Here is a 25,155-nt window from a genome sequence, read left to right on the forward strand (position 1 = left end):
GAAGTGCCGGTGTAACATTGCTAGGCAACCCACACACCTCAAACACCACTTACTCCACCAAGGAAAAATCACTCCTCATGTCAGTTACATTAATTGACCAAATTTCAGGTATTCATCAATATAAAGAATACTGAGCTACTTTTGGTAGCTAACTCTAGCATGTCAGCTTTTAATTAAAGTCTTTCATAGGCTAATTAACTTCCCTGGAGGGTTTATTCTCTGTTGAGAAATACACCTGCCCACCCACTCAGGCACCCCTCCACAGACACACAGATCATGCGGAATATGCTGAAATAATTTAAACTACGTGACAGACAATGTAACACCCTGGTACATATGAGAGCATAAAACCTTATTTGCTGGTTCTCCAATTTCCTGAGGGCTGTTGATTAGCAACCTTTATTGCATACCTACAGTATATAAATCACTGGCTTAGAAGCTGTGGAAAGCAGAATAATAAAACATAATAACAATAGCAAAAATGTGTTGAGTGTTTCTGGGTGCCAGGCACTGTGCTAAGTGCATTACAGCTTATTCAATTTAATCTCCAAAATAACTTGATGAAGGAGGTACTGTTATTAACCTCATTTTGCTTATATCACCTTAGTTTTGTTCCCAACATTTGGAAGGCCTGTGGGTAAGTCCACTGCATTGCCACGAGTTACTTGAACAATATATTTGTAATGCAGAGACTTTTTGCAAAACAGAGTTGTCCACTTGAGCCACTTATCTATACAAACTGGAGTTTAAGCCAGTGAGTTTAAGGGGACTCTTCTTCAATCTCTTTCTCTCTTCCCCAAGGTCTCAATCTTTAACCTATTAGTCCATTCACCAGGGTTCTGCTACCTCCTCCTTTTAACTATGCCCTTGTATCTCTCTCATTGCCCCTCTCTTTGCATTTTGGGTGAAAAGAGGGGAAAGTAGATTTCGAGATCCTACACAAAGAAGGGGCGGAGGGAGGTAAAATGGCCCCATTTCTTTTAGGTTTATGGTAATCTTAAAGACAAATCTTTTCAGTTACAAGGAGCTCATGTCTTAGCTAAAACAGGGGAAATTATTATAGTAACTTTTGAGTACTTTAATACATTATACTGTAAGTCCAACCCATGCGGAGGTTGAGGACTGGTGAGCAGGAGGTGGGGGATGTTTCCCCTTCTTGTGGTCTCATGAGGGTCCAGATTTAGGGAGGTTCTGCCATCCTGTAGGTCCGCCATCCTCAAAATGTAGCTTCCAAGATCTCTGAGGAAGGGGAAGAGTTGGGGAGGGGCATGGACAGGAAGTGATATATGTCACTTCTGTTTATGTTTTATGAATAAAACAGATAGCCCCATCTTCCTATAAGGGAGAGCTTCCCTGTGTTCAAGAAGGAAAGGGAAATTGGATGTGAGTGAGAAGTAGTGGTTACTACCACAGCAAGTTTTAGATTTTACATTATTTTCAGTGCTTGTGTGTTTGGAGGCTGTGTACATTTATGCATACTTCCAACTTTAAAACTGTCTCTCCATTTGAATGATTGCAAGTTGAATCAAATTCAAATATATCCTCAGCCCAAGTCTACTATTAGGAAAGACAAACAAACAAAACTTTGAATGTGAAATAAAACTACATTGGGAGCTTTTGTGAGTATTCCAGTTTCATTTTCTTTTAAAGTTGTCCTTTGTGATACTATGTTTACTCAATTCCTGAAGTGTTGTCAAGTAAGTAGTATTTAATCTGTGAAAAATTTCAAGTGGCTCCTTTTTCTTTCTCAAGTGTTTCTTTTTCCCTCAAGTGTTGCTGTAGTCATTTTACCAGTGAAATGAACCGTTTGATTTTAAAAAAAAGAATTATTTATGGCACATCAAGTAGCACTTAGTGTTTTGCCACAACATTAAAACTGTTTCTGAAGGCTCATGTAAAATACACCAGAAAGGTCAGGAGGCTTATGTATAGAACTTCCACAGACATGCCTCACCATTGGAACTGGTTATAATTCCTGGGTGCTGACATGAAGATTAATAATGTTGAACTCTGATTTTGGCCATTTTTTTGCCAATTTCATTGCCATGGTCTTTTTCTTTCAAGTTATTACCTGGAACTGAAGTGATAACAAATGTTTTGTGTTTTATACTGCCAGATAAAAGGTTAAGTTTTCATATGTTATACGCTCTTAAACACACACACACACACACACAGAAATACACACATAACTGGATCAGAAGGAAATGAGTAATTCTTCTAAAATGAAAAGATTGTCCTAGTTTTAACATTAGGTGGCTAGTTCCCATGCAGTTGAGTCATAAGTAAAAATTGGAAACTCAACCTATGGGTCTTTATGTACTGACTATATCATATAGTTCTAATTTTCTTTTGTTTTTCCGGGAAATGATGGTGCTTTTTGCTTTGCCAAGTTTTATTATTGAGCCAACTGCCAAAGTTTGAGAGCGTCGAGAGCCCTTAAAATTATTTGGTGTTGAGTGAAGAGACAAAGAGAAGTATTTCATATTCTCAAACATTTTAACTTTTATGTCTCTACCTGATGTTAGAATATAATCTAAACTTCAAGGCTTTTCTTTTTTTTAACTGATGTACACTGTTGACTGAAGTCCAAATATTAGTGAGGGGAACTTTAATTCTACTCACTGATACCCAGTTTGAAACTACATTTTATAATTTTTAATAGACTCTCTTCTGTCTTGCCTGATCCTCCCTGTATTTAAATGTCTGTGCATCAGAAGGCCTGTGTGCCTGCTTGTGGTTTTGCACCATCTGGAAGTTAAAATTTTACTTTAGAAATGATGTCATACTTGCTTACTACGAACTGGGCTAATGTTGGTTGAGAATTGGATGCAGTTCAGGTCAGAGTTAAAAAAAATAGTCCCTTAAGCTTTGTTTCTTGATTATAGGAGACTGTGCAAAGCTGTAAAGATAGAGTGAAGGTGATTGAAGGGTACGATTCAAATTCCTTTGAAGCTAAGTAAAAGCTTTTGGGCACATGGAAAATAAACTCCTGAGCTGAAGCCTCAGCTGGCACAGAATCCCTCCTGCCATGTAGAGGTTGGCCGTTACGAGTAATGTGTTGATCACGGCCATCCTTGCTCTCTGTTTTATGCCTGGAGAAATATTCTTACAGCCAGGCTTGCATTGTATCTCTCCGGGCTTAGAAAGATGCAGCTGGGTACTGATAGATCATGCATGGTAAGAAGGTGCTGCAAATGTTAAGTGTATTATTCATCAAAACAGAGTCTTTTTTCTAAACTCTCTTCAGTACCACTCACTATCTACCGTATTGTAATTTATTGATATCACAGTTTTGGATATTGGGTATTTAGTCCAGACAGAGACCATCCATCTTTGATAGCTAGGTTGGGAGGCTAATGGGAGCACAGTTTCTTCTCAGATTCACACTGAGTCCTGGTCAGGTTGTAACCCCTTACAACCACCCTGTAATCTGGAGTGCTCAGCCGGTTTAAAGTGAAGATAACTTTAAACAAAGGCCACTTGAGAATCTTCATGTTTATACCCTAATCAATTGGAACTGGAATTTTCATTCCAGTGGAATCAGTTTTCACTTAGGAGAGTGAAGATCCCCAGAACACGAGCATCTCCTTTACCTTCCCAGATCCTAGATCTCTGTGGTCATTATGTGAGAAGAGGCACAGGCATCAGATGTTGGAAGAATCTGCTGTTCTCACCCTCTGCAGTCACAGAATGTCCATCCTCTTCCATGATGCATTCAGGGTCACTCTGCTAACTGGGCTTCAAGCACTTGTTGTCATCCTGTGCTTCACTGGTACCTCCCAGGTTCATCCACTTCTCAGGGACAGAAATTGGGAAAACTACCCACCTACCTTTTTATCACCTTTGACCTTTAGAAACACAACTTTGATACCTCTTTCTTGGAAAGGGGTAAGAAAAGGAGATTCTACCCCAATAACTGTCTTGTCTCTAATATTACCATCTTTGCATGGTGTATTCTACCTAAGACTGATTCCTGTCTTTAAAATCATAAAATGTGCCTCAGCCAGTGTGGCTCAGTTTGTTGAGCATTGTCCCAAAAACTAAAAGTTTGCCGGTTTGGTTCCCGGTCAGTGCACATGCCTGGGTTGCTGGTTTGGTCCCCAGTTGGGTTGCCTATGAAAGGCAGCCAGTTGATGTTTCTCTCCCTTTCTTTCTTCCTCCCTTCCCCCTCTCTAAAAATTAAATAATATCTAAATAATTAATTAAATACCTTCACAATCATAAAATGTCAGATACTCTGTTTCAGCTTCTTTGTTTCATGAAGGAAGAAACAAAGTTACTGTTTCAACTGTAGCTGAAAGGCTGGATGGGAGGAAGTGAGTTGTTTTGTCCTGATCCTCAGAGCTAGATTGAAGCAGAACCCAGCCTAAACCCAATGTTCTCTTCTCATTGTTCCAAGTTAAACCTTTTAACTCTGTGTCCTCACAGTATCTACATATCTGTTTATTGTGGTTTCTGATGGTGTTCCTGAATCCTTTTTTTTACACTTCTGCCTTTCCCCGCCCCCCCCATCCAAATTTTTCTTGCTTTTAGCATAATGAGCAAAATTTGCTATCAGATTGCAGCAGTCAACTGTTTATTTCTATGCCATTTCTTCTTCCCTGAGACAAATGGTTTTAACTGTTTTTGCCTGGTTATTTTGATCTCTCTAAATAACATGCTGGTATCACTACTTCCTGACTGTTGATAAAGCTACTGTTCCTCAGATTCCTCATGGAGCCTGAGAATTAAAGTCTTCTATCACCCCAACACCCCACATCACTCTTGGACCTTTTTGTGGTCTTCAGAAAAAAATTAAGCTTATTTTTCCTCATTTTATTACTGACATATGAAAAGCAGGAATCGTAATAATCTAATTTTCGAGGTAAGGAAGAAATAGGCATTTTTTGGTATGCTTTTTTTTCTTTATTATTTGGAAAGTAGTCTTTCATAGAACTGGGGAATGGGTATCATTTCCACATTTTTTAATAGCACCACTGACTTCCTCTTGACAACACGTATTTTTCTAATGTAGGAGTGTTTTGCTACATATCAACCTGGTTCTTCCAGATGTCTGCAGCATGGCCCATTGTGTTCTCCGTGTTCCTGGAGGGTGTGGCAGAGTGAGCAGTGCTGTGCCCTCCCTGGGCGCTTAAAGACACAGAGGATTAGTGTGCTTTGTTTTCCAGCTATGGTTTCATAGTGTGGAGATACATGACTATTTCAAAATATCTAATTTCATAAATAACTTGTATTTAAAAATGTATCACTGATCAGATATACATACAGCAGGACTTTAACATAGATACAGGCTGTTAAAAGGCATGGCGATGAGAGCCCATGAGCAGTGGTATGGTGGTGCTGTGTTCAGAGGGGTGCTTACCACTGCCCATCCCTCCCAGGGCTTGACAGGTAGTCACTGATGACCTCTGCACCTTCTTTCTTATTTTTGATTTCAGGTAGATGCACTGAGATTAAGACTGGAAGAGAAAGAATCTTTTCTCAATAAAAAAACAAAGCAACTGCAGGACCTCACAGAAGAGAAGGGGACACTGGCTGGGGAGATTCGAGACATGAAGGATATGTTAGAAGTGAAGGAAAGAAAAATCAATGTTCTTCAGAAAAAGGTGAGTGGCTGACACAAACCCTTTAGGTTGTGAATTAGTATCATCGACACTGTCACTTGAGACATTTTTGAGCATGATGAAAAGAAGATATTATGCTTAAAGATTTTTAGCTTAAGAAATATAAACTTTTAACTTACTGGTATTGAACTTGCTCGTGGTTGTATCATGCCATTTTTAGCATGGCCTGTTAAATTTTCTGTTTGATTACCTGAAGACTAAATTGGATGATATTTTTCATTTGAGAGCTTAAGCATAGAGATAACTGTACAAATTTAGACAGAAGTCTAAAACAATAAAAAGTCCCAAAAGTTAATCTTTTCTTTTTTTTTATGGTGGATAGAGCAGGGTCTTAAAGATACTTTAGATGCATTTTGTACTTACAGAAACTTTAGTAGATCTTATCCTGCCAAATCCGTACAGATTTTAGAAGGGGTAATGTTTACATCTGTTACTTAATTGGGGTCAATGGAGAATGTATAGTAATCTCTGACTACCATCACCTAACACAGAAGACGTTTGACCTGGTTAGGGCCCTGCTTTCCTTCCTTCTTTCAGCAGCTTTTTTTCCTCCATTGTAGAGGATCCAGATTTTGTGACAGCAGCCTGGTTTTCTTTTGGAGAACTGTCATTTACTACTGTATACAGTTTTGGTGGGACTGTAGGGTCCCCTGCCTTTCCCTAGGAAAAGGGTAGGCTGGAAGAGAAACCAACACCTTTTCTTTTAAGAAAATGTATTGTGAAGCAAGGAGTTCTCAGATTAATAGGCAACCAGCATGGAAACTGGATGGGAGCCAGTGGTGGCAGCAGGAGGTGGCTGGCAAGGACACACTGCCACAGGCAGGCACGGTGCTGGTGATATGTGCTGCAGCTGCAAATGGAATCTAACTGGCCTCTTCTTTTGGTGCCATTTGCCACCATCATCTCTCACCTTGTTTATATCAATAGCATCCTAGTTGTGTTTTTCTGCTTCTACAGCCTATTCCTACACGGAAGCTAGAGCAACCCTTTTAACATAAAACCAAGCTAATAAAAACTTTCCAGTCACAACCAGCTGCATAATTTTGGGGGCCCAGGGGAAAATCAAAATGGGGCCACGTTTTTCAAACTTTATAGTGAATTTCAGGATGGGGTAATAACAGAGCATTAAACCAAGCATGGGGCCCTTCTGAATAGGGGCCCCATGCAGCCACACAAGTTGCATGCCCATGATGCTGTCTCCATTCCCTGTGGCTTCCAACCTCACTCTCAGGACACTGGTGATCAGACAGATCATATTCTTAATTCAGTTCTGGCAAGATCTCTGCAGATAAGGCCCTGGTCATTGGATCCCCCTTTGAAGGTCCAGCTAATTGATATAGATAACTAGAAGAGAGCTGGGAAGAGGTGACTGAGAACCCTTGGATTCAAGGGGCTGTCTAGGACAGGTGGGACTAACAGAGAACCAGTTAAGTGGAAGTTCTTGGAAAATGTATGAAGGATTGCAAAGAAGTCTTTTCATTTAAATACCAAGCAGAGAATGATGACAAACACTGACATTTATTGAACTTACCAATGTTGAACACTGTATGCTGGATACTCTGTTATGCTTATCACATGCACTATTTACTTTCTCTTGACTATAACCTTGTGAAGCAGGTACAATTATTTACTCCAAGAAACTGAGGAATATGGAGGCTTATGGTAGGCCTGCCCAAGGCTATACAATATAGATGGAAGTTTGTTTTTGAATTGTCTTTGGGAAAATGGAATAAAATTGTTATGGCAAATTAAGGGAATAAACCTCATTTCTTTTAGAACTCAGTTTTATGGTGATGATACCATGTGTGGGAGAGAATCGAGGAAGAACATCACAGTTGTTTGTTTTGCCAGGAGGTGAGACTAAACACTTTCATTCTTGAGAAACAAGTGGCAAAAATAATCTCAGTAAAGATTTTGGGAAGGCACTTCCCATGCCTAAGTGACAAATGACCACTTTTACTAATGTGCATATTTTGTAAAATTTTACACTTTTCTTCACGGACAGACCAAAAGGTTTGGGAGCCGGTTTGAAAGTCCTAGAACAAAGGCAATTATACATCATGGTTCCTCCGGGCAACATGGTCACAACTCCACTTATTTAAACCATGTATGTAATGAGTTTGGAAATATTTCATGTATATTTGGAGAAGTTGTTCCACTTGGAGTGTTTTTCACTGAATGTTTACCAATACATTTGGGGAGGCACTGGCAACATGGTGAAAAGGTGGGGTTCTATGGTAACTGTAATCAAAGAGAAACAATCCCTAAAGTGATGCACAGAGTGCAGTAACCAACTGAAGTGTGGAAATGATGCAGAAGGTAATATGCCGATGTAGCATTGTCTTTGGGAATGAATACTCCTTAAAGTATTGACTAAATTCAGCATAATTGGCTGTTTTAGGGCAGACCTTGATTGGAACAGCATAAGCTTTGGTTTAGAGTGGGTTGACATGGAAGAATAATAAACTCATGTCAATGTCAGAGGCGGAATATTACTTAATATTTCTTTCTCATAGACTCTTTGGCAACCAGCACTGTGTTTTGGTGCCAGTAGAACTGGGTATGCTTCTTTCATAGCCATGTTTAACCTGGCAAGGCTAGACTTGCACCTCCTATCTGCCAGCTTTGCCTTCAGAGCCCTGAGTCTCAGAAGTCTTGTGTCCTCCACAAGCCACGCATGTTTGGGCAGCAAGCACAGGCTTGATGCTCTAACCATTTTGCTACTTGAAGAAGGAAGTAAAGTTGAATAAATGGAGAACTCCCCCTCCCATGGGGCAGAATATCTCTGATTAAGATTTTATAGAAAAACAGAAGTCATCAAGAATGGATTTTGGGTCCTACCACCATATTTTTGACTCTACTCCATACTCCAAGATATGGAATTCTTTTATTAGGGGACAAAAATGTGCATGGATGAAAATCGCTTAGTGGAATATCCCCTTGTGGCTGTGATACTGAGTTTAGAGGAGCAGCACAGATTTTCTGCTGCAGGCATAGCATTCTGCTCTGATACCTGAATTCAGACTGCAGTTGATGAAGTGCTACCTGACTATTGAGTCATTTTTGTAGGAAATGTCATAAAACCTTGACGACATTGTACATTTGGAAAGTGTATAATGCCCAGGGCTTTAGGACATGGTAGTATTATTTGAACCAGATAAAATTCTGTTATGCAGCCCATAGATTCTTGCAGCATGAACTTAATACCCAAGATATTTTTTTAAAAGCCATTAAACTGGACAAAAATTTGATATCCATTTTCATTCTAAGTTGCGGTTCCACAAGCATTGTGAATTTATAGAGCAGAGGCACTTTATTTATTAGGGGTAGAAAAACAGATGGTGATTTCTCTGGAAGCCAAATCCACTAGCTCTCTACTGGGCTTCATCGATTGCCCTGAGGCTTGCAAAGGGCCGGGAGAGGTGAGTGGAGGTGGCTTCTGGCAATAATGCTATGGACCTGCCCACATCAGCAGCTTTATTCTACCCATTTGGAAGGTGGTGGTGAAAATTCTGAATGACTATATATTGAGCTGTAAGGATACTACGGGTTATTAGCCTACTTGGATTCTTCATGAAGTTGATAAGAAAAAGTAATATCTGAGAAGATAACTACAGGACATAGAATTTCCACTTTGGTGTGAAATTGATGTAAGATATGGAGGATTTTTTGATTCAATCAATCTCTTTTTTGGTGTTTAAACATCCAGTTGAACTTTTGTATTTATTATTGGCAAACCTCCTAATTTTTTGAACATGTGCAAAGTCATATTCATTTTGCATTTACTGAGTGTTTCCTCTGTGTCAATCAGTCACTTCTCTGAGTCCTGGAGGTTCAAAGATAAGTAAGACATTGTCCAGTCCTCAAGCAGCTGGCAGTCTGACTGGGGAGATAGACATGCATAATCCAAAATATATGTTTGGTGGAAAGCAATGTGGCATATAACAAGAAGCAAACAGCTTGATGAATGCAGACAGCAGAAGCTAATTCTAGCTACTTTAAGCAAAAGGGAATTTATTGCAAGAATATTCAGAACCTCAGTGTCTGGCTGGTAGAACCAGATTTGTGGAACAATAAAGAACCAGGACAGCTCTAGGAGACCAAGGAAAGGCAGGCAGTGTCATGATCTCATAACCACTGTGTGGTCAGAGGTCTTCTATGCTGATGGCTGCCCTCCTACCCTTGTCTCTCTGTCTTTACATAATGCTGTTGGTCAACATTCAAAGTCCTGAGACAAGTATCTCTCCTGGCAGGATCTAAACAGTCCCCTTCTAGAAGGAATCTCGGAAATGCAGTTCTAAGCTTTCCACCTGGACTTTCCCGCTCAGTTCTGCCACTTACTCAGGAAAGTCTTTGCTGATACTGCAGTCTGAGACAGGTCTCACACTCCTTGAGAACCGCTTCCCGGCCCAGTTTGAAATGATGCAGCCCTTTAGCGAATGTGGCTTCCATCCCAGGACTAAGTTCCTTGAGTGTCCCAATTGTGATCATCAAGATACCTCCAGTTCCTTGCAAAATTCTTGGCAAGTGATGGTCCTCTATTTTATGTTAGCAAATTCTGAATGAATGAGAACTTGGGAGAAGGGAAATCACTTTAAGATCCACTCTTGGCCCAAGAATATTCCTGGCTATGACAAGAGTCATTTCATGAGGGAGCCATCCAATGAATAATAAAACTTGGGTGAGGAAATGACTGTTGATCTACCCACATATAATACCTCCAGCTTCTGTTCCATCACACTGGGAAGGTAAAAAGGGATGAAGCCCTGATTAAGGGCACTTGGCCAGTCTTCCTTCATTTTCCTTTTTAATAAAAAAGTATCATTTATCCAGAATACTGTCTTGTTGTATAAAGGGGATGCTTCCTCCTCCATTTCTCACTTCTAAAAGTAACATAATGATATTGCTGATTATTCATAGTCATTTACAATTGTGAACATGCAAATGATAATTTTTATAGCAAAAGGATTATCTACTATTGATTGAGCCTTTACTATAAACCAAACACTGTGCTAAGGGCTTTGCATCTTGAGGTTACATGTCCTTAGAACAAACCTAATGATGTGTAGGTACTATCATAATTTCTATTTTTAAAATTGGAGGCTGTACTGATAGTTGTGAGTTTGTTGTCATTTTACAGTTCATGTTTTTGATCATCTTCTTTTTCTCAGTTAAGTCCCTTTAACATTTCATATAATAAGGGCTTGGTGATAATGAACTCCTTTGTCTTATCTGGGAAGTACTTTATCTCCCCTTCCAGTCTAAATGATAGCTTTTTGGATAGAGTACTCATGGATATAGGTCCTTGTCTTTCATGACTCTGAATACTTCTTTTCAGCCCCTTCTTGCCTGCAAGATTTCTTTTGAAAAATCAGCTTGTGGTCTTATGGGAACTCCTTTGTAGGGAGGATGGGGGCAAAGGGACAGGGAATAAGAAGCATAAATGGTAGGTAAAAATATAGAGGAGGAGGTTAATAATAGTATAGAAAATTGAGAAAACAAATAACTTATATGTATGTCCCATGGACATGAACTAAGTTTGGCGGGGGGGTGATGCTGGTGGAACGGGGGCATGCAGGGCAGAGGGGAATAAAGGGGAGAAAAAATGGAACAACTTTAATAGCATAATCAATAAAATCTATTTAAAAAATTGGAGGCTGTGATTTAGAGAGTAACTTGCCCTGAGTCACAGGGCAGGGATGACCCTGGATGGAGCTCTTCTTAATCACAACACTATTCTGGTCTTTTTCTACTTTATGATCCTGCCTCCATCAAGAGACAAGTGGGATCATTAACTTTTAGGGATTAACTAAATTGTAATTTGAGCAACATACCTGAGGTTGATCTAAAGGCTGCTTATTTCTAATAAAGCAAGCCGAGCAGAGATATCAAACAAGCAGAGATAATTTCACTAAATAATGTGACAAAAATAGAAAAGCAATATAATTAGTAAAATACAGTGTTGGGTCTGAATATATATAAAGCCATATTTAAAAAAAAATTGAGATCACCCTGTGCTGCTGCTGCAGCGAAGGGCCTGGGTGCCGGAGGAATCAGATATGGGAGCCGGGACATTCAGCAGTGGTAGGTGACCAGCGCGGGTGAGCAGCTTTCTCTCTCCCCATCTGGGCAGCGCCAGGCAGAGGCATGTTTGCTTGAATTTACACAGAGAGAAACAAGAACAAAGGGCCATGTCCATCTTCAGATTCTGTGGTCATCAGCCCGGGAGAGTCGAAAGACGCATTGTTGTCACAGGTCTGGTTGGGGATTTGGCTGGGCTGAGAAGCAGGCTGTCGGGAGAGGTGGTTTTTTTTTTTTTTTTTTTTTTTTAAGTGGACTGAGGTGCTCTCCTTGGATGGCTTGGCTTGTGACCCACACAGCCTGGCAGAGAGGAAATACGGAGACAGAGACCAAGGGGCCCAGGCAGCCTGGCAGGTGTGCTGGCACCCGCATCCCAGTCTGGTAGCCTGGCTAGTGCGGGCTGGCAACCCAGGCCACAGAGAGTTCCTGTTGCAACCAGAAAAACTGGTTTGGACAGTTTAAAACCAACAAGGGAAGTTTTTTTTTGTTTTGTTTTGTTTTGGGGAAGGGTTTGTTTGGAGTTTTATGGGGTTTTTTTAGAATTTTATTAGTAATCTTACAGATTTTTTTTTAAGATTTTTAAAAAGATTATTTATTTATTTATTTATTTATTTATTTATTTATCTTTAGAGGGGAAGGGAGGAGAGCAGGAGAGAAACATCAATGTATGGTTGCCTTTCACGCATCCCCTGCTGGGAACTGGCCTGCAGGGAACTGGCCTGCAACCCCAGTATGTGCCCTGACTGGGAATCAAACCGAGATTGTCTGGTTCTCAGGCCCACGCTCAATCCACTGAGCTACACCAGCCAGGGCCAGTAATCTTATAGATTTTTAATTTTACTATTGCTTTATCTTTCATTACTTTGATCCTCTTCTTTCTTTTTTTTCTGTTTTAGTCTTCCTTCTCTTCTTCCAAAACTTATCGCTTTCTCCTCCCTTCTCCTGTCTTTTTTGTGTGTTGTTTTCCTTTGTTTGTTGGTTGTTTTGTTTTCTTTTACCCACAAGAGACACAAACAACTGGAAACGGCAAAAAGACCAGAGTGGGACCCAAGCAGAGGGCATCTCAACAATAGAGACAGAGAGACAAAGTTCACTTTGCTATAGCAGAGAAGCCACAAGTTGCTGCATACCTGTATTACTTTTTTCATCATTCTCACTTCTTTTATATTCTAATAGTACCTTGGTATTCCTCCTCTTTCTGTGTAGGCTTCTTAGTCTTGGCTGGTTTTATTGTATTATTAGACAGGTTTCCTCTGTTCTTTCCTCCACAATGTATTTCTAATTGTCTATACTTCACACCTCTTGTTTTTCTTTAGCACACTACCCAAAGCTCTACATCCCCTATTCAGACAAATCTCATAGAGTCGGTCATACGATTGTTGCTCTAATACTACTGTAAATAATAGCTGTTCTATATAACTGTAAATACTTCACAACAAATCTACCAGAACTTAGCCCACTTTACAAGTTCCTGAATTCTATTACTGGAGTAATTAACTCTTCTTGATTACACACTATACCTATTTACTATTCCTTACTCTCACCTTACCTCAAAATCTGACCGTCTGCAACCTCACTGCTTTCTAGTTCCAACTCACAAGCCTTCCCTCCCCAACAAGAGGCTTATCTTTTGTCCATCCTTTTGTAAAAGTGGCAAGGTGGGTTGAAGAATATGGTTAATACTATATATAGCCTAAAGATCACTTATCTCCTCTCTACCAACTGTGACTGTAAATATCATAAAATAATCTTCTGCTGTCATAAACTATTTTGCCTCCCTCTCCAACTGATAACACACACATGAAAAAAGGAGTAGGTGGAGACAGAGAACATCAAGATACCCGAAGGAGTATGCACCACTGAAATTCACAGGTATTATACCACAGAAGTTCACACCATAAACCCAGGGAGTCAGAACAGATCAATTTTAGAAGCTGAGGCTAACAAGAAGAGTCTCAAACAATGGGAAGACAAAGAAACAATCCCCAAATGAAAGAAAAAGCAGAAGCATCCGAAAGAATGTTAGATGAAAAAGAGGCTAATCAACTATCAGATATTGAATTCAAAGCACTGGTTATCATGAAGTTCAAAGACCTCACAATGAGCTACCAGAAACTACAGGGGAGCTACAATGATCTCACCGAAAACCATATCAGCATAAAAAAGGAAATAGAAACTATCAGCAAGGGGCAAGAGGAAATGAAGAATACAATTTCTGAATTGAAGAACATAGTAGAAAGTTTCAAAAGTAGAATTGATGAGGCGGAGGGTCAGATTAGCGAGCTGGAGGATAAAGTAGAAAGCATCTCACAAAAAGAGCAAGAAAATGAAGAGAGGCTCAGAAAGAATGAAGAGGAATTAGAAATGCATGACAATATAAAATGTAGTAATATCTGAATAATAGGAATACCAGAAGGAGAAGAAGAAGAACAAGGGATAGAAAATGTATTCAAAAGAGTAATGAGAGAAAATGTTCCTAATTTGATGAGAGAAAAAGTCACACAAATCCAGGAATCACAGAGAGTCCCAATCAAGAGGGACCCAAGGAGGCCCACTTCAAGACACATCATCATCAAAATGGCAAAATTCCAAGACAAAGCGAGAATCTTAAAGGCAGCAAGGGAGAAAAAAGAAGTAACATACAAGGGAGTCCCAATAAGGTTAGCTACTGACTTCTCAATGGAAACTCTCCAAGCAAGAAGAGAATGGCAGGAAATATTCCAAGTAATGAGAACCAGAGGCCTACAACCAAGGCTACTTTACCCAGCAAGGCTCTCAATCAAGATAGAAGGCCAAATAAAGAGTTTCCAAGACAAAAGAAGTCTAAAAGAATATGCCTCCACAAAACCAGTCCTACAAGAAATACTAAAAGGACTGCTTTAAGGAAAGGAAGGAAAAGAGGGAGATGGAGAGGAACACAGGTACAAAAATGGCAATGAACAAGTACCTATCAATAATAACCTTAAATGTAAATGGATTAAATGCACCAATCAAAAGACACAGAACAGTTGAATGGATAAGAAATCATGACCCACACATATGCTGCCTACAAGAGACCCACCTCAGGACAAAAGACCATCGCAGACTAAAAGTGAATGGCTGGAAACAAATTTTCCAAGTACACAAACCAAGAAAAAAAGCCACAGTAGCAATACTCACATCAGACAAAATAGACTAAAAAAAAGGGCCATAAAGAGAGACCCAGAAGGTCACTTCATGATACTCAAGAGAAGAATCCACCAAGAAGACATAAACATTGTAAATATATATGCAGCCAACATAGAAGTACCCAAATATATGAAGAAAATCTTAGAGGACTTCAAGAAAGATATTGACCACAACACAATTATAGTAGGGGATTTTAACACCCCACTGTAAAAAAAATGGACAGATCTTCCAAACAAAATATCAACAAAGATATTGTGGCATTGAACAATGCCTTAGACAAAATGGACTTAACTGATATATATAGAGCCCTTCATCCCAAAGAAGCTAGCTACACATTCTTTGCAAATGCACATGGAATATTTTCAAAGATAGACTACATGATAGGATACAATATAAGCTCCCCAAAATTCAAGAAAATTGAAATCATACCAAGCATTTTCTCTGACAAATAAGCACTGAAACAAGAAACCAACCCCAAGGGAAAAAACCAAAACACTTAAAATCATGGTGATTGCATAGTATTCTATTAAACAATGAATGGGTCAAGAATGAAATTAGGGAAGAAATCAAAAAGTTTCTGGAAACAAAAGCAAAGGAACTCACAACAACCCAAACTTATGGGACACAGTGAAGGCAGTCCTGAGAGGGAAGTTCATAGCAATACAGGCCTACCTAAATAAGATAGAAACATTTCAAACAAACAACCTAACCCTACGCCTGCAAGAACTCAAGGAACAACAACAAAGACAGCCCAGAGCAAGCAGAAGGAAGGAAATAACCAAGATTAGAGCAGAATTAAATGACATAGAAATTAAAAGCACAATTTTAAGGATCAATGAATCCAGGAGTTGGTTCTTTGAGAAGATAAACAAAATCGACAAGCCTTTAAGTAGGCTCATCAAGAAAAGAAGAGAGAGGACACAAATAAACACAATCAGAAATGAAAGAGGAGAGAGTACAACTGATACCACAGAAATAGAAGGGATTGTAAGAAATTACTATGAAGAACTGTATGCCAAGAAATTTGAAAAACTAGGGGAAATGGACACATTTCTAGAAAAATATAATCTTCCAAAACTCAGTGAAAAGCAGAAAATCTGAACACACCAATAACAGCAAAAGAAATTGAGGCAGTAATCAAAAAACTCCCATCATACAAAAGCCCTGGACCAGATGGCTTCACAGGAGAATTCTACAAAGCATTTAAGGAAGAGCTAACCCCTGTTCTTCACAGACTATTCAAAAAAACCCAAAAGGATGGAAAACTCCCAAATTTTTTTTATAAAGCCAGCATCATCCTAATTCCAAAACCAGATAGAGATACAACAAAGAAAACTTCAGGCTAATATCACTGATGAACATAGACACTAAAATCCTCAACAAAATATTGGCAAATCGCATCCAACAATATATCAAAAAGATCATACACCATGACCAAGCGGGATTCATCCCAGGGATGTAAGGATGGTTCAATATTTGCAAATCATTAAATCTAATACATTGCATAAACAAAAGCAAAGACAAGAATCACAAGATCATATCAATAGATGCAGAAAAAGCTTTTGATAAGGTACATCACCCATTTATGATGAAAACACTCAGCAAAGTGGGAATACAGGGAGCATTCCTCAATATAATAAAGGACATATATGAGAGACCTACAGCCAACATCATACTCAATGGGCAAAAACTAAAATCTTTTCCACTAAGATCAGGAACAAGACAAGGATGTCCACTTTCACCACTTCTATTCAATATAGTATTGGAAGTTTTAGCCACAGTGATCAGGCAAGAAAAGGAAATAAAAGGCATCCAAATAGGAAAGGAGGAAAAAAACTGTCACTGTTTGCAGATGACATGATAGTGTACATGGAAAAATCCTATAGACTCTACTCCAAAACTGCTCCAACTAATTAATGAGTTTGGCAAAACAGCAGGTTATAAAGTCAATATCCAGAAATCAAAAGCATTTTTGTATACCAACAATGAATCAGCAGAAGCAGAAATCAAGGAAAAACTTCCATTTGATATAGCAAAAAGAAAAATAAAATATCTGGGAATAAACCTAAATAAGGAGGTTAAAGACCTGTATGCAGAAAACTACATAACACTGAAGAAAGAAATCAAGGAAGACACAAACAAATGGAAACATGTACTGTGTTCATGGATTGGAAGAGTTAATATCATCCAAATGTCCATACTACCCAAAGCAATTTACAGATTCAATGCAATACCTATTAGAGTACCAATGGCATATTTCACAGACATAGAACAAACACTTCAAAAATTTATATGGAACCATAAACGACCCCAAATAGCAGCTGTAATTTTGAGAAAGAATAACAAAGTAGGAGGGATCATAATACCTTATACCAAACAGTATTACAAAGCCACTGTAAGCAAAACAGCCTGGTAGTGGCCTAAGAACAGACACATAGACTAATGAAATAGATTAGAGAGCTTGGAAATAAACCAAGTCTGCATGGTCAATTAATATCCGACAAAGGGGGCAGTAACATAAAATGGACTAAAGATAGCCTCTTCAACAAACACTGTTGGGAGAACTGGACAGCTACGTACAAAAAAATGAAACTTGAGCACACCAGAGGGGAGAAGGAAGGGAAGTTAAGGGGAAAAAGGGGGAGGGATTTGGAGGAACAAATAGGAAGGACACAGGGACGAGAACTAAGGGGGGGGGAGGAAATGGGAGGGAGGTGGGGAGCAAGGGGCAGGGGAGGCTGGGATGGGAAAAATAGACAAAAAACTGTACTTGAAAAATAACTAAATAAAATTAAAAAAAAAAAAAGAAACTTGAGCACAAACTTACACCATACACCAAATTAAATTCAAGGTGGATAAAAGACTTAAATATAAGCTGTGACACCATTAAAGTCCTAGAGGAGAACAATGGCAAGAAAATATCAGATATTTCATGCAGCAACATTTTTACTGGTATGTTCCCTAGAGCAAGGAATATAAAGGAAAGAATAAACAAATGGGATCTCTTCAAAATAAAAAGTTTCTGTGTGGCTAAAGAAAACAGTATTAAATTAAAAAGAGAACCAACTGTATGGGAAAACATATTTGCCAATGATAACTCAGACAAAGGTTTAATCTCCAAAATATAGAAAGAACTTACATGACTCCACTCTAAGAAGACAACCAATCCAATTAAAAAATGGGAAAAGGACTTGAACAGACACTTCTCCAAGGAGGACATACAGAAGATCCAGAGACCCATGAAGAGATGCTCAATTTCGCTAGCTATGAGAGAGATGCAAATTAAAACCACAATGAGATACGACTTTACGTAGGATGGCTATCATCCTACGTAAAGATATCATAAAGATACAACTTTATGATAGGATAGCTATCATAAACAAAGCAACCAACAACAAATGCTGAAGAGGTTGTGGGGAAAAGGGGACCTTAGTTCACTGTTGGTGGGATTGCTGACTGGTACAACCATTATGGAAAACAGTATGGAATTTTCTCAGAAAAATAAAAATGGACCTGCCTTTTGATCCAGCAATTCCACTGCTAGGATTATATCCTAAGAATCCTAAAACATCAATTTCAAAGAACCTATGCACTACAATGTTCATAGCAGCACAATTTACAATAGCCAAGAGTTGGAAGCAACCTAGGTGCCCGTCAGTAAATGAATGGATCAAAAAATCATGGTACATATACACAATGGAATTCTATGCAGCAGAGAGAAAGAAGGAACTACTACCCTTTGCAACAACATGGATGGAACTGGAAAGCATTATGCTGAGTGAAATAGGCCAGGTGTTGAAAGACAAATACCATATGATCTCACCTTTAACAGGGAGCTTAAACAACAAAACAAACAAGCAAGCAAAATAAAAACAAAGACACTGAAATAGAGAACAAGGGGACAGCGGCCGGAGGGGAGAGGGAAGGGAATTTAAGGGGAAAAATGGGAGGGATTTAGAGGAACAAGTATAAAGGACACAGGTACAATAACTAAGGGGGGTGGAAAGGGGAGGGAGGTGGGGAGCATGGGGTGGGGTGGGTTGTGATGGGAGAAATAAACAGAAAACTGTACTTGAAAAATAACTAAATAAAAAAAAAAGATCACAGTGACCTTTAGTTCCTTTTATTTTTCTCTACAAGATTCTGCCTGTACTATTCTAAGCCATTTGAGTGGTTTGCTGCCTTATTTTCAAAGGATTACACCATTTTTGCTTTGATAGTTGTTTTAATTTGTTTTGATTGTTGGCTTAAAGGACTGAGGCCTCAAAAGATGATTTGAGAAATCTAAGTAGCTTTCCTGGACTAGTCACAGGTGAACTCATGATTTGGGAGACTGCTCACCTCATCTGGGAAGCTGCTCCACTTTGCAGGGGGTGGCTGCCTGATATCTAACCTTGGTGTACACGAGCTTCTATTGCCTCTAAAGGCAGGGATTAGGATGGCATGTCAGGATTGAGCACAACCAGGGTGGCCATACCTCTAAGGCAGTGGTTCTCAACCAAGGACACTTTACAACCCACCACCTCTTATCCAGGAATATTTGACAATGTCTGGAGATAGTTTGAATTGTCACAGCTGGGAATTGCTGTAAGGATCCAGTGGGTAGGTTCCAGGGGTGCTGCTAAACATCCTACAATGTACCAAAGAGACACCTCTGCCCCCTGCCCTCCACCCCTGCCAAGCAAATAATTATCCAGACCAAACCCTTGTCTATCCTGTTATGTATGGACTGCCCTACTCATCTTGGCTCTTATAGCTCCCTGCCTTTAGATAGTGTTTCTTAAAATAATTGTATTCTCTGGATAGTATCCAGAGTGGAGAAAAATTTCTCTGATATGAGAAAGTTCTGATACATATCAGAAATCTTATCTCTGAATATTTCAGCTGATATGATTAACACTTTTAGCTACACTTTTTCTGTGGCATAATTATAGGCAGTTTATACAAGTGAATGTCTTATGTATGTGTATGTGTGTATAAGTGTTTATAATGTTTGAACTATTACTTTCTATTTTATATTTCACTATATATACTTATTAAGAGTGTATATATAACACATTTGAACTATTCAGATTATTACAATTATTAAAACTGATCTGATCATGCTAATCATATCAACTAATTTGGATGGGATGCCGGTCAGCTATAGTATAGGGAACATAAAATAAAGCATCTGACTGAAAACAGAGGTGGGTCATGCCGCTGACATCACCCAGTTTTAAATTTCTTTGGCTAAATGCCAGCATTCTAGTAACTTGGAAAAGTGATTAAATTTTTTTATTTAATTATTTTTCAAGTACAGTATTTTGTCTTCTTCTCCCATCCCAGCCCCCCCACCCTGTGCTCCCCACCTCCCTCCCATTCCCCCCCCCCTTAGTTGTTGTCCATGTGTCCTTTATACTAGTTCCTGTAAATCTTTCCCCTTTTTCCCCTAAAATTCCCTCCCCTCTCCCCTCTGGTCGCTGTCCCCCCCCCCCCCCCCCCCCCGTTCTCTATTTCAGTGTCATTGTTTTTATTTTGCTTGCTTGTTTGTTTTGTTGTTTAGCTTCCTGTTAAAGGTGAGATCATATGGTATTTGTCTTTCAATGCCTGGCTTATTTCACTCAGCAAAATGCTTTCCAGTTCCATTCATGCTGTTGCAAAGGGTAGGAGCTCCTTCTTTCTTTCTGCTGCATAGAATTCCATTGTGTATATGTACCATAATATATAAAATTATATATTTAATGTTAATATAGGAATCTGATTTTCAGCCCAAAATACAGTACATTTGGGGGGGCAGTCAGGAAAAAATTAGTTTTTAAAATCACTTTTTTATTTTAAATTATGGTACATGTACACAACGGAAAAGTGAATTTTAAAACTAATTTTTCCTGACCTCCCCCCCAAAAATGTACTTTAGTTTCGGCTGAAAATCAGATTCCTATATTCACATTAAATATATAGTTTTATATATTTTATCTAGTCACTTGGAATATGGTAACATTTTATGTTCAGTGTGGACCCAATGTAGATTTAACCAATGTGTTGCTTAAATATTTGTAACTAAAAAAGTATTGTCTAGATTAGTGTTTGTAATTTTCCTGTTTTTTTAAAAAAATATTTCTGTTTCAGGATTCTTAGGGTATAATCCCAGCAGTGAAATTGCCTGGTAAGAAGGCAGCTCCATTTTTAGTTATCTGAGGAAATTCCATACTGGTTTCCATAGTGGCTGCACCAGTCTTCATTCCCACCAACAGTGCACTAGGGTTCCCTTTTCTCTACAACCATGTCAGCACTTGTTGTTTGTTGATGTGTTTATGATGGCCATTCTGACTGGTGTGAAGTGGTATCTCATTGTGGTTTTAATTGGAATCTCTCTGATGGCTAGTGATGTTGAGCATCCTTTCATATGTCTCTGGGGCCTCTGTATGTCCTCTTTGGAGAAGTGTCTGTTCAGGTCCTTTGCCCATTTTTTAACTGGATTGTTTGCCTTCCTGGTGTGGAGTCATGTGAGTTCTTTTTCTATTTTGGAGATCAAACTCTTTTTCAAGGTATCATTGGCAAATATATTTTCCCATAAGATTGGTTCTCTTTTCATTTTACTGATGTTTTTCTTTAGCCATGCAGAAGCTTCCTAATTTGATGTAATCCCATTTGTTTATTCTTTCCTTTATAACCCTTGGTGTAGGGGACATACGGTGAAAATATTGCTGCATGGAATATCTGAAATATGCTTCCCTATGTTTCTCTCTGGGACTTTATGGTGTTATGACTTATATTTATATCTTTTATTCATCTTCAGTTTATTTTTGTGCATGGTGTAAATTGCTGGTCGGGTTTCTTTTTTTTGCATATAGCTGTCCAGATCGCCCAACACAATTTGTGGAAGAGGCTATTTTTATTCCACTCAATATCTTTTGAATATTGCTTCTTCAGTCTAGAAAAATATAAGAAAAAGAGAACTTGCTATCTCATTTAATAAATTCTTTATATGTATTCTAGGTAGCAGTAGGTCACCAGTGTAAGCAGATGTGTCTTTGCTCTGGCATCATTTAATGCATTCTATGTTTTTTAAAAATTATTTTAATGTATTTTGTCGATTATGCTATTACAGTTGTCCCATTTCCCCCCCTTTATTTCCTTCTACCCTGCACACCACCTCCCACCCACATTTCCACCCTTTAGTTCATATTCGTGGGTCATAAATATAGGTTCTTTGGCTTCTACATTTCCTATACTATTCTTAAACTCTTTTTGTCTATTTTCTAACTATAATTTATGCTACTTATTCTCTGTAACTTTTCTGCCTGTCTCACCCTCCCACTCCCTCTGCTGATAACTCTCCATGTGATCTCCGTTTCTGTGATTCTGTTCCTGTTCTAGTTGTTTGCTTAGTTTGTTTTTAGGTTTGGTTGTTAATAGCTATGAGTTTGTTGTTATTTTACTGTTCATAGTTTTGATCTTTTTCTCAGGTAAGTCCCTTTAACATTTCATATAAGAGCTTGGTGATGATGAACTCCTTTAACTTGACCTTATCTGGGAATTATTTTATCTGACCTTCCATTCTAAATGATAGCTTTGCTGGATAGAGTAATCTTGGATGTATGTCCTTGCCCTTTGTGACTTGGAATACTTCTTTCTAGACCCTTCTTACCTACAAGGTTTCTTTTGAGAAATCAGCTGCTAATCTAATGGGAACTCCTTTGTAAATTACTGTCCCCTTTTCTTTTGCTGCTTTTAAGATTCTCTCCTTATCTTTAATCTTGGGTAATGTAATTATGATGTGCCTTGATGTGTACTTCCTTGGGTCCAACTTTCTAGGGACTGTCTGAGCTTCTTGGACTTCCTGGGAGTCTATTTCCTTTGCCAGATTAGGGCAGTTCTCCTTAATTATTTGTTCAAATACGTTTCCCATTTCTTGGTCTTCCTCTTCTCCTTCTGGTACCCCTATGATTCAGATGTTAGAATATTTAAAGTTGTCCTGGAAGTTCCTAAGCCTCTCCTCATTTTTTTTTTTTTTTTGGGGAATTCTTGTTTCTTCATTCTGTTCTGATTGAATGTTTCTTTCTTCCTTCTGCTGCAAACCACTGATTTGAGTCCTGGTTTCCTTCCCATCACTGTTGATGCCCTGTACATTTTCTTTTATTTCACTCTTCATAGCCTTCATTTTTCCCTTTAATTTGCTACCATACTCAACCAATTATGTGAGCATCTTGATTACCAGTGTTTTGAAGTATGCGTCTGGTAGCTTGGATATCTCTTCATTGCTTATATTTTTTCTGGAGCTTTGATTAGTTCTTTCATTTGGGCCATTTTTTGTCTCGGTGCATCTGTTATGTAGTAAGGGGCAGAGCCTTAGGTTTTCACCAGGGCAGGGCTACCTATGTTGCTGTGTTGTGATGCTGTATGTGGGGTAGGGGTTCAAGAGGGAACAATGCCACTTTCTGTGCTCTCTGCTGGTTTTCAGTCACTTACCCCACTACCCACAATCAAATCGGGCCTGTCTGGTGCTGATTCCCATGTGGGTGTGTTTGTGTATATTCTAGGACCCTGTGGGTCTCTTTAACAAACTGTCCTGTAAGGCTGGGAGTTTCTCCCACTACTGCCTCAACCCCCACAGGTGTTTTCAGTCAGAGGCTTTGAGGCTTTATGTCCCCATACTGGAACCCTGGGTCGCATGGTCTGTCTTGCTTCCTAGTTGTTCCTCCTCATGTATCTGCATGTGAATTTGGTACTGCACAGTCCACAAGCTGCCATCTTGCCAGGAGTCCTCTCAACCTGGCTGCCTGTTTATGCCCCTCCTACAGGTCTGGATGAATGTTTCTTCTTTAATTCCTTGGTTGTTGGACTTTCATACAATTCAATTTTATGCCAGTTGTTTTTTATTTTTATATTTGTTGTTGTCCTACTTTTGGTTGTGCAAAGAGACATAGTGTGTCTACCTATGCCTCCATCTTGGCCAGAAGTCTGTATTCTGTCTTTATTGTGACATAAAGTTGATGCCTAGGGTTCTAAAGCTAATTAAATTTCACAGGACAAATAATTGACAAGCCTGGAATAATCACTCTTGTTAGTGATAACCTAGGGGAAAAACAGTGATTTTACTAGTTGATCATATTGGTCAGAAGTCCATTTTACCTCAGTGAGTGATGTTTTGAAGGTCACTTTGTATCTCTTGAGTAGAGGTTGTGGCTTCCTTGGTAAACTTAAGCTTCTTTGTGAAGGAGTGAATTCACTGTCTTCTTCCTTCAGGTATATTGCTTTTCTTCTGAGGTATTTAAAATTGCCTTTCTTTTAGAGATGACATAGATGAAATGAAATTTTATTATCCAAAGAATCAAAGCTAAAATATTCACCTTCTAATAGAGCAACTAAAGAGATCTAGGGATGCCAATTCATTTAGCATCTACAGTCATTGTTCTCAATTAGCTGCGTCATTCAACCCCTTGACTCTATTGAATACAACTCAATATTATTTGATTTTAAAAGACATGTTAAAATGGGTATTCTGATGAAGCATGGACAATCCTGAAGATAGAATATGAGAGTATACCTGGAAGACACTTGATGGACCCTCTTAGTCCAACCTTTTAATTTTTCCACATAGGGCACAGAGGTTTTGAGAGATGAAATGACTTGTTTAGAGTCACTGGGCTAACTAATGACAGAACCTGGGCTCTGATTATACTTTTCCTTTTTCTTCTCTCCATGACCCTATGACATCCAAGGCATTGAGTGCCACTGCCCTATTATATTGGTCAGCATGTCTTACTTCCTCCTTCCCTCACATCCAGTCATCCAATAATATATAGCAAACATCTATAATGATCTGGAATACATAGGCTATTGAAGAGGGTGTAGTTTGTGCCATCTGGGAGCTTATACTCATGGGGAAAGATCACTAAATAGGCAAGTAGAGGACAGGGTGTGATTTGTGCTATACCAACCAGGTACATGGTACACTTAGGAGGGACATCTCACCTATTATGGAGAGTCAGATGGTCAAAAAGAACTTCTGGAAAAGTTGATGAGTAAACAAAGATCTCAAGAACAGCCTTTGTGAAGGATTAGCTGGAAGGCAGCACAATGAATTTGGTGGAATTAGAAGCAATTTCATATACATGGACCCACGCCCCTGCCTCATTTACAAAATAAATTTCATGAAAATTTTTATATTCTTTGTTTTCTAGTAATCAAATATGTTTTATAATTAAAGTTTGAGAGTCCATTTGACTTCCATATTATAAATATTCTCTTTTAGTCCCTTGTATCTTGCAAGTGGCAATAGTGATTATCTTTGTTA

General features: G+C 38.8%; 1 protein-coding gene across 1 annotated transcript in view; it reads left to right on the forward strand.

Annotated features, from left to right (window-relative positions):
• Nucleotides 1–25,155, forward strand: part of ERC2 (ELKS/RAB6-interacting/CAST family member 2) — a 982,831-nt gene that overhangs the window by 398,794 nt on the left and 558,882 nt on the right. Inside the window, exon 9 of the mRNA XM_053669554.1 lies at nucleotides 5,439–5,606. Within this exon, the coding sequence (XP_053525529.1) occupies nucleotides 5,439–5,606 (168 nt within the window). The remainder of the gene's footprint in view (nucleotides 1–5,438; nucleotides 5,607–25,155) is intronic.

Source organism: Artibeus jamaicensis, unplaced genomic scaffold, assembly GCF_021234435.1.
Source record: "Artibeus jamaicensis isolate MK-2021 breed Jamaican fruit bat unplaced genomic scaffold, CSHL_Jam_final contig_519, whole genome shotgun sequence".
Classification (NCBI taxonomy): Eukaryota; Metazoa; Chordata; class Mammalia; order Chiroptera; family Phyllostomidae; genus Artibeus; species Artibeus jamaicensis.